The sequence below is a fragment of the Notothenia coriiceps genome, unplaced genomic scaffold, assembly GCF_000735185.1.
Source record: "Notothenia coriiceps isolate Sejong01 unplaced genomic scaffold, NC01 NC01_scaffold00035443, whole genome shotgun sequence".
Classification (NCBI taxonomy): Eukaryota; Metazoa; Chordata; class Actinopteri; order Perciformes; family Nototheniidae; genus Notothenia; species Notothenia coriiceps.
Genome location: NW_011368144.1, coordinates 88,136 through 102,496, shown reverse-complemented (window position 1 = coordinate 102,496; position 14,361 = coordinate 88,136). Strand labels below are relative to the sequence as shown.

Genomic DNA, 14,361 nt, shown 5'->3' with positions numbered 1-14,361 from the left:
TCCAGAAGGATAGCCAAATGGACTTCATCTTCAAGTCAAGGTAAGACCGCAATTTGGATTGAAAATGGGATCTTATTAAGAGAGAACAATTCAATATTTAAATGATAAAATTACATTTTTTGGGTATCCTTTTGTTGAACTGTCTGTTTAAAATTAATCGAAGCATCAGACAAAAAAAGCTTTTGAAAATAATATTATATTTTGATTTAGGTCAAAATATTATATTTGTAAACCTGAAGAGTCCGTGCCAGTGCCTCACCAGCCATGAACCTCACTGCAGAAGCTTATATATAGACATCTAAGTTTTCTGTGCCCCACCACTTTTGTACATATAGAAACGCCACTGCGTGGACGTAACGTAACGGCTCCATGGATTGGTCCATTTGGACCAATGGGTCCATTTGGGTATGGGCACGTCACTGTACCCAGGAAGAAAAAGAGAAATCTCCAACGAGGCGTTCTGGGGCAGCATAGACAGGTATTTTCTGTGTGCCTTGGCAGTCTCCTACAGGGTGTACTTTGAGGTTTGTGACTTTGCAGACCATTTACATGCATAAAAACCTTCATAACACACAAGGGGACGGGTAATAACCGGAAAAGCATGACATGGGACCTTTAATTACTCCATTGTTGACCAATGTACTGCATGTGCTGCTCTCTGTAATAGCTTAAAAAGTAACTGATTGCGAGGAGCAGTGCGACACAGTAAAATTTGGGTTTAAAAACCCATAAAGAAAGAAAGAAAGAAATGCCTTTATAAGGCTTGTGCCCTCTTAGTATCTTTTCACGCAGAAAACAATAGCAGCATTGATTCTTATCAATTTGCAATCACTCCTCAGACAAGTTATTCTTATACATTCCTTAGCTCCACACCTCACATTGTCTGAAGGAACGTGCTAATCCACTTTGGTGAAAGCAATGTTTATTCAAATGTCGTCTTTGTGAGTGTCACGGCTGGAGTTAGCCGTCTTGTGGGTGAGCAGCAAGTTGCCTCATGCACGCAGCAGTCCTGAACTGAGGCTGGTACAGCTGAGAAAAGCCACGCGATGACGCTGACTGCAGCTCTCTCGAGTCCTCAGGCCCGAGCAAAGGGTGCAACTCCACAGCACGCTCATCTCTGTTCAAAACTACATTTTTAAGCAGCTCAATATTTGTCTCTTTTCCTCTCTGCTCATCTTTCTCACTCTTCTCATCCGCCGCTGGAAAGTCCATTCCCAGATGAAAGAAGTCTTTAATTCCTCTCACCTCCTCCTCTCCTTTGTGTTCTTGATCTGATGTTTCAGAAAGCTCCTCCACAGAGTTGTATAAGCAGGAGTGCCGCAGGTCGTCCATCTCTCCACCTTGGCAGCTGTCCAGCTCCCACAAGCCACCAACGAAAGGCCCAGAAATGTCCGAGTTGTTGGTGGAGAAGTTGCCTTCGTCGCTTGAGCTTCTGCTGCTGCCGCTACCGTCCTTGTAGTGGAGGTGAGAGGGCTGCTGCTCCTGTTTCAGACCAGAGAGCAGCACCGTGGCGTAGGTGACCAAAGAGTGAGTGGAGCTGTCATTGCTGCCTGAGGTCTGGTCTGGTAGTAGTAACTCATCTATTCTTTGCCGGGAAATGGTATTCACATTTAGGGCTAAGGACGTTCCACTTAGGAGCCCCTCACTCTCACTGGGTTGAGCCGGGTCAGCCTCAGTGTCAAACCCCGGAGGGAAATGGGACATGGAAAATGCAGGGGCTGGAGTTAGGGACACACATGGGGCTTGGATTAAAGCTTTATTCATAGCCGAGAGATCTGTTTTGTCCAATATGGAAGCTTTAGAAATATTCTCAGAGGGCAGGGGCAGCGGCCAGGTTGACAGACCCTCTGGAGGTCTGAACAGGAGGTCAAAGGTGGCACCCTAGAACAACATGCAAAAACAGATAAAGCATTAGTTTGTGTATTATTATTATTAGCTTACTGCTAATACTTACTTAAATCCCAGTAACCAGTATTACATTTCCTAAATGTAAAAATGACAAAGAAATATTAATTTACAGCACTGCCCTATTGCTTTGTATGATGACGTTTACAGTGATTCAATATACATGTAGGTTTCTACAAAATGTTCTCAGACAGAAGGGTGTCGCCCTGACCATTGTCAGGCAATTATCATATGGATGTTTGGGGTTGTAATTAACATGCTGCGCTTCCCCTTCTGTCTGCCCAGTCCCAATTTAGGACTGTAATGTGGATTGCCTTCCTTCCTGTGTCTCATCTGTATAAATTGCATTGCTTTTCTGTGTAACGGGGTCAGATCCTGGTACTATCTACTAGTGCAGCACCTCTGTCCTTTCCAGCTGGAAATATTATTGATTCTGTTAAATGCTATAACTCTTTATTAAATAACACGACTTAGGTTTAAGCTTGTATATTTGTTCTTTTCTTACCAGAAGGTGATTAAGTGTGGAATTTCCACCACACTTTGAACATTGCTGTGGGCAAAGGCATATTTGTATTGAGTTAAAGGGCAAATGTAACACTTCATAAAATGCACTAACTTGCTTTCCTGACAGTTGGATTCGACTAATGACGTATAGCTGTTTTAGTTTAAAGACCGGACTGTCTGAAATGTGACAAAGCGCGATGAAACAGTGTAAAACAAGTTTTTTCTTTGTAAGTTGTGTCCAGGATTATATGAAAGTTTGATACAAAACAAATCATGACCATGAGTTATCATTTAGGAATAAATAGTTTTATTTTGTACCTTTTTGAAGTCTAGTCCTTTGGCCCAGGAGCACTGGTTTGGGTTGGGCACTTTCTTCCAGACAATCTTCTTCATCCTAGAGAGAATTGCAGCAGATATTTAGAGTACATCCTTCTTTGCTACAGGCTTCTTTGTCTCCTCTCACCCCCCCCACACACACACTTCCCTGCAGATAACAAGTGTAATTAAAGCTGCAAGCAAGAGGACTCGGCCGTTGGCAAACGTGGGAAGTTTCAGGCCGATCGGACAATGTATTTAGGAGTTACAGCAGTATCATAAACATTCTGTTTGATGGCGAGGGATCTGTCGCCATGGCAACGGCATATAATGACATCCCATAATTGGCATAGAGCTGTAGAGGGCCGGACCATTAGCCATCATGGCGAGGGATCTGTCGCCATGGCAACGGCATATAATGACATCCCATAATTGGCATCATCTGAAGTCTGGTGCCGTTTGGACGATTTTCCATTGAGTTAACACAACATCGTATTTTTTGGCGAAGGATGAGTTGCCATGGCAACGACATATGAGGACATCCCATAATTGACATAGAGCTGTTGAGGGCCAGACCATTAGTCATCATCTGAAGTCTGGTGCCGTTTGGACGATTTTCCATTGAATTACGACAACACCAGGTTTTTTGGCGAGGGATGCGTTGCCATGGCAACGGCATATGATGACATCCCATAATTGACAGAGCTGTTGAGGGCCGGACCATTAATGATAGTCTGAAGTCTGGTGCCGTTTGGACGATTTTCCATTGAATTACGACAACACCATGTTTCATGGCGAGGGATCTGTCGCCATGGCAACGGCATATGATGTCATCCCATAATTGGTGTAGAGCTGTTGAGGGCTGGACCATTAGCCATCATCTGAAGTCTGGTGCCGTTTGGACGATTTTCCATTGAATTACGACAACACCATGTTTCATGGCGAGGGACGCGTTGCCATGGCAACGACATATGAGGACATTCCATAATTGACAGAGCTGTTGAGGGCCGGACCATTAATGATAGTCTGAAGTCTGGTAGCGTTTGGACGATTTTCCATTGAATTACGACAACACCATGTTTAATGGCGAGGGAGCTGTNAGTTCGCGTTCGCTCGATGCTAGGCGGTCCCTCGCCATGGAACACGATGATGTCATAACTCAAACTAACATTCTCAGAACGCCACCAAACTTCACATGATGGTTAACACTGCGGCCCTGAACAGCTCTAGTTCGAATCCGATGTTACTTAATTTGGCGTTACCATGGCAACGGATCCTTCGCCATAAACAACGGTGCTGCTGTAACTCCAATGGACACGGTCCCATCGTCCCCCAATCTTCACTTTTATATCACTGGTCCATGCCTCAACAGCTCTGCGTGAAATCTGAGATCTCACCATATGCCGTTTCCATGGCAACGCATCCTTCGCCAAAAANGTTATTTCATGAGAGGGGCACAATAAAAGCGGGTTATAAAGACAAAGACAGTATAAAGTAATTCTAACAAATACCAATTACCGTATTTTATGTTTTTTACAGAATTACTTTATACTGTCTTTGTCTTTATAACCCGCTTTTATTGTGCCCCTCTCATGAAATAACTGGCCCCAGCCTTCCCCCCCAGTAAAATTGGTCTAGAACCGCCACTGATCAAGAGGCTCTTACTGGTTCTGGGAGAGGATGAGGGTAATTAACAGGACGATGGAGAGGAAGGAGATGACCATGAGCATCATGTAGGCTGCAGGGTCTTCTCTGGTGGCTGCAACTGTTGAAAAAAAATACATCAGAGCTATACTTAATTAAACAGTGGAAGTGCTGGAATCCTGTCATCCTTGAATTTTGAATAAAACAGCCAAAAATGGACAGCCTACCTTTAGCGTACATTGGCTCCCCTTCTCCATCAGCAAACACAGGGTACAATTGGAAGCCAGAGTCCTCTGAGCCTAAAAAATCACCTGCAAACAATACATTGAAATCATGTTTGCTGAGTTTACATACTCACTCTCACCCAAAGAGATCAAAATAAGAAACATTGAAGAGATGATGTTACCTCTCAGGTAGATGGGACGCTTGGTGTAGGGCAGTCTGGCCCATGTTTCACTAGTCCGGCCTTTGTGAGGGTCATAGCCCTGCTGCCTCTGAGGAGACCACTGCACTACCATGTACAGAGGCACTGAGGGAGGGTCCAACAGGCTCCAGGACAGAGACACACAGGTGCTGTTGATGACCAACACACTGAACGAGTGCACACAGCGGCCTGCAGAGAGGGAAAAGAGTTTCTACCAGGTGACGGTTTTTCATATCATTGCATAACTTCAGGAAATCGAAAAATAAATGTACCCTCCATGTATCTTTAACTCAGCTATAGAGAAACAGAACACCATTCTCAGAAAGAAATATCTACTGCTTCTGTGTTTTGACCAACACACTATTAGGATTTGGAGAGAACTGCACGCCCATTGTCTAGCAGCCTGACGGGAAGTATCCAGATTCATGTGTCTGCAGTTTCAGTTTTTTTGTCTGCTGTGGATTAAGCTGCAACAAGTAGTTGACTGACAGACGATAGGATCAACATTAATGCTTTTGCCGACTAAGTTATTTATTAATGGAAAAATGGCAGAAAATCGTGTTTTCACAACCTTTGATATGGAGATTCAGCACTTTTTTTTATTTGTATTGTTGCAGCTCTTAAAGTGAGCTTGGATTTTCACCAAATTCTGAGAGAAATATCTGACCCTCCAAGTTTAGGGCTCAAAGGATTATTTTTAGAAGGAAGTAGTTGCCTCCTGCAGCTCAAAACATTCATGACAAGAGTAATGACAGTGAACAAGAAAAGTAAAGTTGAAGTCTGAAAACATTGAACTTAAAGACGCTAAAAGGTTTTGAAGGGGTTGGATGAATAAATGACGACCTACCACTTGATCAAATGTCAGTGTTAATAAAAAAGTATTGATCACGGCCACTGAAGGTGCCACGCTTTTCTATATACAGATTAGTGTCAAATCAAAAATCTGAATAAACGAGTAGAGAATCATGACAAATACAGATGCTTCAAGAGAAAAGGTGATTCATTAGTTTGCTAAGCTCGATGGGGATTATAAGATACAGTCTGAATCATTACCTACCGTACAAATGTTCGTCGGGCCGAACCACGCCCCTTAGCTGTGATATAATGAGCATATATCACGGCCTGAAGTGAGCTATTGCTTTTATAAAACGGTTACCAAGTGTGGCAATATGAAAGAAAAATACACAATCTAATTTAAATAGTTATTAGTAAATAATGATGTTCAAAATAAAATAGTCCCTCCGTTGCCTTCTGCAAGAAACATAGTGCAAGGTGGTTGCTATGCAACAACACTAACAGCTAGCGAACATATTAGACGGNACTTTTGACCCCCGCAACATATGTGAAAACTCACCAAATTTTGCACGCGCGTCAGAAGTGGTAAAAATTGCGATGTGTAATTGGTTCCGGAACTTTGCGTAAAAAATTGCGTAGGCCACGCCCACTTCCGTTTTTAACGTTAACTCCCCCTACTTCAACTTTCACGTAAACGAACGAAACTCGCTACGCATATCTAGGGTGCGGAGACGAACCAAAAAGCCTCTTGGAGGGGTATAAAATAACGTACAGGAAGTCGGCCATTTTGAATTTGGCGTCCTCCTTTCGTCCTCCGTACGAAATCTATCTTGTCCTAGGGACTTTATCCGTACGACTCGAAATTCCGTACGACTCGAAATTCGTCGGGTAGCTTCTCGAGACATGGGCAATTTAAAGTTATCACGGAAACTTTTTACTTTCGCACGGCGTAGCCGTGATTTGGCGCCAAAGTTCGCGTTCGCTCGATGCTAGGCGGTCCCTCGCCATGGAACACGATGATGTCANGAGTTGCCAATATAGGCGGAGCTCCTTGTTTCTGACGTCAGAGATATTTCAAATCTGGATCCGCCTGTATCAGATCCGTTGCAGCCCCGTATCTCTAAAAACGGGGCTGCAACGGATCTGATACAGGCGGATCCAGATTTGAAATATCTCTGACGTCAGAAACAAGGAGCTCCGCCTATATTGGCAACTCTCCACCTATCAGGGGAATGAGAGGTTGCGTGGCATGGTAACAGCATGGTAACAGCATGGTAACAGCATGGTAACAGCATGGTAAAATGACGCTCGTGCCTCGCCCCCCTCCTCTGCAGCTCATTTGCCACAGAATCAGCCCTTGCAAAAACAGGGCTGGAATAGAGCAAATAGAGCGAAATGAGGCATGGCTAAAATGCATGATCTGTTTGGTATTTTGAAAAAGAAACTTCACAGACATGTTTTATATGGGTATGGCCCTACAATATATTATTAAAATATAGCATGATAGGTCCACTTTAAGGTAACGTCAAAATTGCCCTTAACCTCTTAAACACGTTTTTCAAATATAAATCTTTATTGTTAAAGGTGGGGTAGGTAAGTTTGAGAAACCGGCTCGAGATACACTTTTTGTTATAATCCATGGAATGCTCTTAACATCCTGATAGCAATGAATATCTGAAGTGCTTTGACAACAAATCCATAAAAAAATGTCATCTGTGGAAGCCGTAGCACTGTAAAAAGCACAACCAATCATCTGAGCCGGCCCGGCTAAAATAACTGGATGGCCTACCTGCCTGTCAGCCTTCCATCTGTGCACAAACTTATCTCGTGCCCTCATTGGTCATGTGCGCGTTCATGTGTGTTGGATGAGGGGCTCTGTAAGAAAGTGGCAGATTTTTTCCGGTTGTGTATTTTCAAATTCCAGCACACTCGAGCTGGTTTCTCCAAATATTACCTGCCCCACCTTTAAGTTGGGATAATCCTTCTTGTTCCTGGAACAACTGGAAATGCTGATTATAAAACAGCCAAGTGATTGGGATTGATAGTGAGTGAAACCAGTTAAACAGAGAAACTCAGAACAGTGGGTATGACAACACTCATGACAAAGACATTTGTGCTGAATTTAGCAGTTTTAGCACCTGTTATTTTAATATCAGGTTTTCATGGGGATTTTCACTGTAATCTGCATGAGCCACATCAGCCTTCTATTAGTTTTATATAGGTTTATATTAATAAACGTATGGAACACATGATAACGGCCTTGCATTGTTCCCAGGTCACATGCTGCACCATGTGAACGTCGGACAGTCGGTCAAACAGTGTGCCCACCAGATCCCTGCCATCACCATGGAGGCCAACATCCAGCCAATCACACGCACCGTGCTCCGCGTGCGGCTCGTCATCACGCCTGACTTCCGCTGGCACGACCAGGTAAACATGGAGGACACTGTAACACTGCCATTCTCCTGCTTCTCTTCAGATAATTTTTTTTTATAATAATTAAAAGTCAGTGCCATACTCTACAAGAGTTTATTTTTGTTGCATTTGCCAACCCTCTAGTTTTAACTACAACATAACGATGCACGATTTTTCAGAAAAGTGAATTAAAAGGAATCACGTTAAATGATGATTACAAATCATTTAAAAGACTTGAGTTGAGTAAATATATTATAATACATATAATATTCAATACATAAAAATCCCAAAAGTGTTTGCCCACAATTACAATCAGTCAGTTGTGCATGTAAATAGGATATTGATATTAAAGAATATTGCTATTGCCACTTAACGGTTACTTTTAACCAGGCTTTATATTGTTGCAATGTGGGTGAAATGTCCCTTTGCCGGAGTGATTAATAAAGTCAAGAAATAAATAAAGGAATTGATTGATATTTAACCCGGCATTAATAAGAAAAACTTATTATACAAAAACCGTGTGGCCATAATCAGGGGAGGACATGAGGGAAAATTGATGGTTAACAGATAACGACAAAATGCACTTCCTGCAGAAAAGGCCTGCGAATGCTGTAAACTGTGAACATTTGTGGCTGAAAATGCAGAAACAGCTGAATATTTTATTAGCCGAATGGTAGCTGCAAGGAGAGGTTTTACTTCTAACGATACACCCTCACTTTTAAAATAATTCAAAACTTTACTTTGCAGTTAAAGATTAATATAAATAAAATAAAAAATACTCTATACAGTCATGTCTTTAATCAATAACAGAATTAAGATGCAATAAAAATAAGACAAGGTTTACTCGTTCAATCTGGTTACTAACCGGTGGCACGTTAATCCAAATCTACAGTAACCAGGTTTCTAAAGAGCATGAAAACGTCGAGTCCAATTCCCCACGTAACCTGATAACTCACGATATACTGATCCCTTCAACAATATGTTGAATTGCTTCTCTTGCATTGGAGTCGCGTAAAAATAAAAAAGTCATTCAAAATGTATTTTAAAAAACAACTTAAACTGCTGCATAAAACACAACACAGCTGATTCTCCTTCACTGTAGCCGCCTTGAACACTAGAATCATCTTCGGCGATGTTGTTTTGGGTTGGATCAGCTGTAGAGGAATAGATGCTGCTGTTAATCTGACATCAGCTGCTATCCTCCATGAAAGAACAAGCTACCATCTCCTCACACCTCTACAGGATGTGAGACAACCCCTTACCATCCAGGGCTGTTCCAAGTGGCTGTCTCCTCTTCCTGTCTCCTGATATGCGTCACTACACACACCAACACCAGTGTACTGCCATTCTCACAAGGAGAGAAGAAGAGCAACTCCCCCTACCTTGTTACTCTTACAGCCATGGAATCTCCATCTGTCCTTGGGAGCCTGAATGTCCCACCTCAGGGGGCAGACTGGCCAGAGAGGATCATGGGAAGCGTATTGCTGGAATCTGAGTGGAATAGGAAGCTCATTGTAGCAGGGGAGAATATGAAGATGAATGTTTATGTCCGATTAGCGATGCATGCTCCAATCATGGGAGAGAGGTAACTGAGAGCAGGGGCTTAGCAGTGATCCGGCTGCAGAGCCCGACACATGTCCTGACACAGGACCCCCACAGACCACCCCCACAGTGTGGTCAATACTGTCCTTTATTCTTCTTTAATTCATATAATATAAAATAAAGCATGTACTCTGTGATGCCAAATACACAAATCAGAGGTGCTCAGTAGAAATTCAACAGTGCAGTGTTGGAGCCTTGCAAATATATATCAGTGATGCAAATTAGTCGCTTTTCGGCGCCTCCCGCTTTTTTTAACGCTGCTTTGGTTGACTTGTGTAATTCGTGGAGAACCGACGAGTGTTTCCCGGTTTTGGGCGGGGGGTTCGTCAGTCCGTCCGTTTTGAGACGGCAGGACAACTTTCTCACTTCAAAAAAGAAGAAGAATCTAGATCGCAAATAATATATAAACAAGCGAGTGCCTGTTTTCCTGGCCAAGGGACAGGTTCCATGACAACAACACGAGCGTAACGTGTCTTCACGTGGTTATGTCTCATCTGAAAAGGGAGTGTAAGACTAGACTAGAGTGCTTACGGAGAGCACCGGGAACGCGCTCAGCTCTTCAAATATTGCAGTACCCATAAGGAGCCGTACACATGCTGCAGTGTTTGCGTGCTGTGTCTTTAGTTGTAAGCACAGTGGCGATCTGTTGTTATTAGCATCTTGGTTAGTAGCTCATGGGCTTAACAAATTTAAAAGAGCTTTTCTTACAACCAGGTGGAAGGAGAGCTCGTCTCCTGAGAGGCTCAAATAATCTCGCTCAGTGAGGTTACAGGCACACCCCGATGATATGATCATTATATTATTAATGAGACATTAGAGACTAAAATGAAAAACAGGTATAAAATAACTATTGACAGTAACAAAAAAGTTGTTAAAAATAAGTGATTTGAAATATCCAAAAAGAAAAATCTGGTTTACAGTCTGTTTCAATGGGTGTTGAGAGATGTATCATAGATCTCTCATGTTGCTCTCAAAGTGCCACCAGATTGAATGCTTTAACTTCAATATTTAAAAAAAAATCTCCCCGGGGGAGCGTGCCCCTGGACCCCCCTAGAGGAGGTTAGGTCCCCCCCACTTAAATCATGATTCACCAGGGATTACTAAATTACATTGCACACATCTTGTGGCTCCATATCTTTCTTGTTTCTGGTGGCATGCCACACCGTGCACATGCATGCATTCATGCGCGAGTCATGGTAAGATATCTGGATTAAGAGGTTGCTTTTCTTGCTTACAGCATGAATATATATGTGAAAGTTGTCTTCTCTATTGAAAAGGTCTCCTCTGTGTGTATTTTTTTAATGTCTGTAGGTTGAGTTCAATGAATTTGTACGCCTCGTGAGGATGGTTGTTAATTATGAAAAGTAATATATATTATTCCCCCCTGTTCTCTGAATATTATATACCTTGATACAACACTCGTCCCTATCTGATCTGGTTGAATTATTATAATTTATTTGTCTCTTCCTTTGTTATATTTAATGCTTTATTATAGGCACAGGCCTTTGTCAGTGCTATATTACGTTGTTTTTTCCTTGCTTCGAATAGTTTCTCTCTTTTTTCCCATTACCTGTGTTTGATCACTATATATAATGAGCTCAGTCACTTTGTTGTGCATATTGCATTAATTCAAGGACTGTGGGGAAGTCTTACGCAAGTTAATCAGCCAGGCTACTAAAAACGTTTTATTTCTTTATACTGCCCATACGTTTTTAAAAACCAGAATTGTGGACAGTCATTTTAAATTAAGTAAGAAATTCAGACATACAGATAGTATGGGCGTTCTACCGAATAGACAAAGTGTGTCCCACGGACAAGGAAAAACTATGTTAACAATACATAGCATATTCAGACATAGATATTTACTAGGAATATGTTGGTGGGTCTTATTAAACACAAGGCATTAATGATATAGTGATTAAGCTTAATATATACAGAAACATCATTTTAGGGTACTTTCTATTGGGAAGTAGCTGTCCCAATCTGAATCTACATTTCTGTAAATAACACTTAAAACATTTTAATTTATTTAGTTGAATGGTGCTATTTAGAAGATCTTATGATTACATTCAAACAGAAGTTGGAATATTTAGATTTATGGGTATCATTTTTTAATAAAAAAAACTATAACTCAAAGAAAACTCATGTCCCCAGTTTTTCATGTCACTGCCGAACACGACAGGGTTTTAGTCCAATGGCTGAGGCCTGGTTTTTAGCCACACCAACTGCAATAATTTTTGGGTGACTAGCAGTGACACTGGCATGCCCGTCCCTCATGGCTGGAATGGCAAAGTAAGCTATATCCCATACTTCTTGATCACTAAATCTGTTCCAAAATCTGAAATTGGAGTGTAACCTAAGAATTGGTCACTACCGACACATATTCTCTTCAATTAACTAAACTTTTTCGGTGTTTTATGCAAAGGTATTAGGTTTTTATGTGTGCGTAGAACCTCTTCAAAAGCACGGTGTATGCTAGCCCGATGGTACTTTGCTAGCATTCTTTAGTTATGCTCAAACTTAGCCAGAATCGTCACTAGCCGAACAGTCACTACCGAAAAATGGTTACGTTTCGGGGTAATTGACATGATCGTTCCAGTGTGAAAAATGGAACTGGTACAGCAGGGTAAATCCACCATTTGAATAATTAAAGGTCTGAAAATACCATTCAAACAGAAGTTGGGAATATTTACGATTTATTGTGGGTATCATTTTTAATAAAAAAAAACTGTACTTTCAAAAATCATGTCCCCAGTTTTCATGTCACTGCCGGAACCACAAGGGGTTTTAGTCCAATGGACTGAGCCTGTTTTTAGCCACACCCCTGCATTTGTGACCTTAGGCAGTGACACTGCATCCCTGCCCTCAGTGCTGAATGGCAAGTAGCTATTCCATACTTTGATATAAATCTTTTCCAAAATCTGAAAAAATTGTCGTGGAACCTTAATGAATTGTCACTACCGAACACATATTCTCTTCAATTAAGTAAACTTTTTCGGAGAGTTTTATGCAAAGTATTAGGTTTTTATGGTGTGTAATGCTCTTCAAAACGTAGTTGTATGCTAGGCCATGTACTTGCTATAGCATTCTTTAGTTATGCTTCAAACTTAGCCAGAATCGGTCAATACCGAAACATATGGTTTACGTTTATACGTTTATACGGTTACGGTAATTTGACATGGATCGTTCCGGTTTAGTGACAAAATGGAATCGGTAAGCAGGTAAATCCCACCATTTGGAAATAAATGTGTTGTTAAAGTCTGAAAATCATGTGTTCTACTTTAAAGGTCTCTTATACTATTTGTAGACATATATTATAGGTCTAAATATAATATAAGATACCAACAGATCACCCAATTCTAAGCGCTCATTCCCCTCTATTTCAGCCTGGACTAAAAGTGCTGATTTCTGGGTCAGTAGCTTCAAACATTCACACTTCAACATAAGGCATGTTATGATCAAGATTAAGCAATAAGGTAGGGAATATGACACAATCTTGAGAACAAAATACTGTGGTCACTACGAAAAATGGCATGTTTGTAAAAAATTAAGTAGTATTGAGCTATCAAACTAAATGATATGATACTGATTGTTTAACGCATGTTCAATTTCACAATCATCCAACTCTGGGAATCAATATGATCAGTATTATGCATTTTACAAGAAAGTTTGATTATGATTCTTTATTAATTGATCATAAAAATGAACTGTTGATTAGAATTCCCTTTTATTTTATTTCAATTGTGAAAAACCCTCAAGAAAATTTGTTAAAATCTATTGTACGAGAACGGAAGGTAAACAATCGTAACAGGTTAAAGGTCGGGTAGGTACACAGGCTCGAGATACACTTTTTGTTATATTCTGTGGGAAGCCGTAGCGCTGTAAAAAGCACCACCAATCATCTGAGCCGGTCCCGGCTAAGACAACTGGATGCCTACCTGCCTGTCGCCTTCCATCTGTGCAAAAACTTATCTGTGCCCTCATTGGTCATGTGCGCGTTCATGTGTGTTGGAGCACGGGGCTCTTTATACTTTACTTTCACAGCGCCGCTGCGCCGGAGCCTCGTGGCTGGCGGTGTTTTTGACAGAGATTTAAGAGAGAGAGAGAAAGAGAGACGTCGAGAGAGAGAGAGAGAGAGAGAGAGAGAGAGAGAGAGCCGAGACGAGGAGCGAGGACGAGACGAGAGAAGAGAGAGAGAGGAGAGAGATGGTNGCGCAATGTATTAAAATAATAATAATAACAAATAATCGGTCCGATCTCAATAATGTGCTATTTAACATTGAGGTGGGCTACGCCCAGGGTCACTGCCTTAAATAGCACATTCAGCCGTCATGATTTCCGAACATTTTCTGTGCTTTTGCCGGTCGTTTTCCCTGTTTTTCGCAGGTTTATCGGTCGCTGCACGACCGATTTCAATAGGGTCTTCGCCGACCTAGGTCTCAGACCCTAATTACACCCTTGTGACCTGTTCAATGCCAAACTCCAAATTTGTCATGGTCAATGTGTCTGCTCTATAAATTAGACTGCACCACATTGACTGCCATAATGTTTCATTACTGTGTCTTGGTAAAAGACTAAAATTGAAGTCATATAATTGATATACGTATCAAGTATACCTGCATGTATTTCTGTAAGATACATTTGGATGTTACCCAAAACATTAACAATCATTATTTAATGAACATAATTCCTTAGGTTAAATCCTTGTAAATGCAATTTGGATTTGGATTACATGGAACAAGAGCAGGGGCAGTTCT

General features: G+C 41.4%; 2 protein-coding genes across 2 annotated transcripts in view; one reads left to right on the top strand and one right to left on the bottom strand.

The window, feature by feature from the left end:
- Window positions 1-597: 597 nt before the first annotated feature.
- On the bottom strand, window positions 598-5,184 carry LOC104962882 (leptin receptor-like). Its single transcript, XM_010791385.1, has 6 exons — window positions 5,146-5,184; window positions 4,775-5,003; window positions 4,596-4,679; window positions 4,390-4,489; window positions 2,728-2,803; window positions 598-1,881 (listed from the first exon to the last, which is right to left on the bottom strand). The coding sequence occupies exons 1-6, from the start codon at window positions 5,182-5,184 to the stop codon at window positions 961-963; spliced, it is 1,449 nt and encodes a 482-aa protein (XP_010789687.1). The 3' UTR covers window positions 598-960.
- A 2,662-nt stretch (window positions 5,185-7,846) lies between these two features.
- LOC104962881 (activating signal cointegrator 1 complex subunit 3-like) overlaps window positions 7,847-14,361 on the top strand; it is a gene marked incomplete at its 3' end in the record, with an annotated part of 91,466 nt that continues 84,951 nt past the window's right edge. The window contains exon 1 of the mRNA XM_010791384.1: window positions 7,847-8,017. Within this exon, the coding sequence (XP_010789686.1) occupies window positions 7,868-8,017 (150 nt within the window). The remainder of the gene's footprint in view (window positions 8,018-14,361) is intronic.

Bases quoted from the DNA above. Each gene is read 5' to 3' on its own strand.
- LOC104962882 (XM_010791385.1), bottom strand. From the start codon at position 5,184: ATGGGCGTGCAGTTCTCTCCAAATCCTAATAGTGTGTTG. The intron at 4,680-4,774 runs GTAACATCATCT...TATTGTTTGCAG, and splicing joins GCGTCCCATCTACCTGAGAG to GTGATTTTTTAGGCTCAGAG. The intron at 2,804-4,389 runs GTAAGAGCCTCT...AATTCTCTCTAG, and splicing joins CTCATCCTCTCCCAGAACCA to GATGAAGAAGATTGTCTGGA.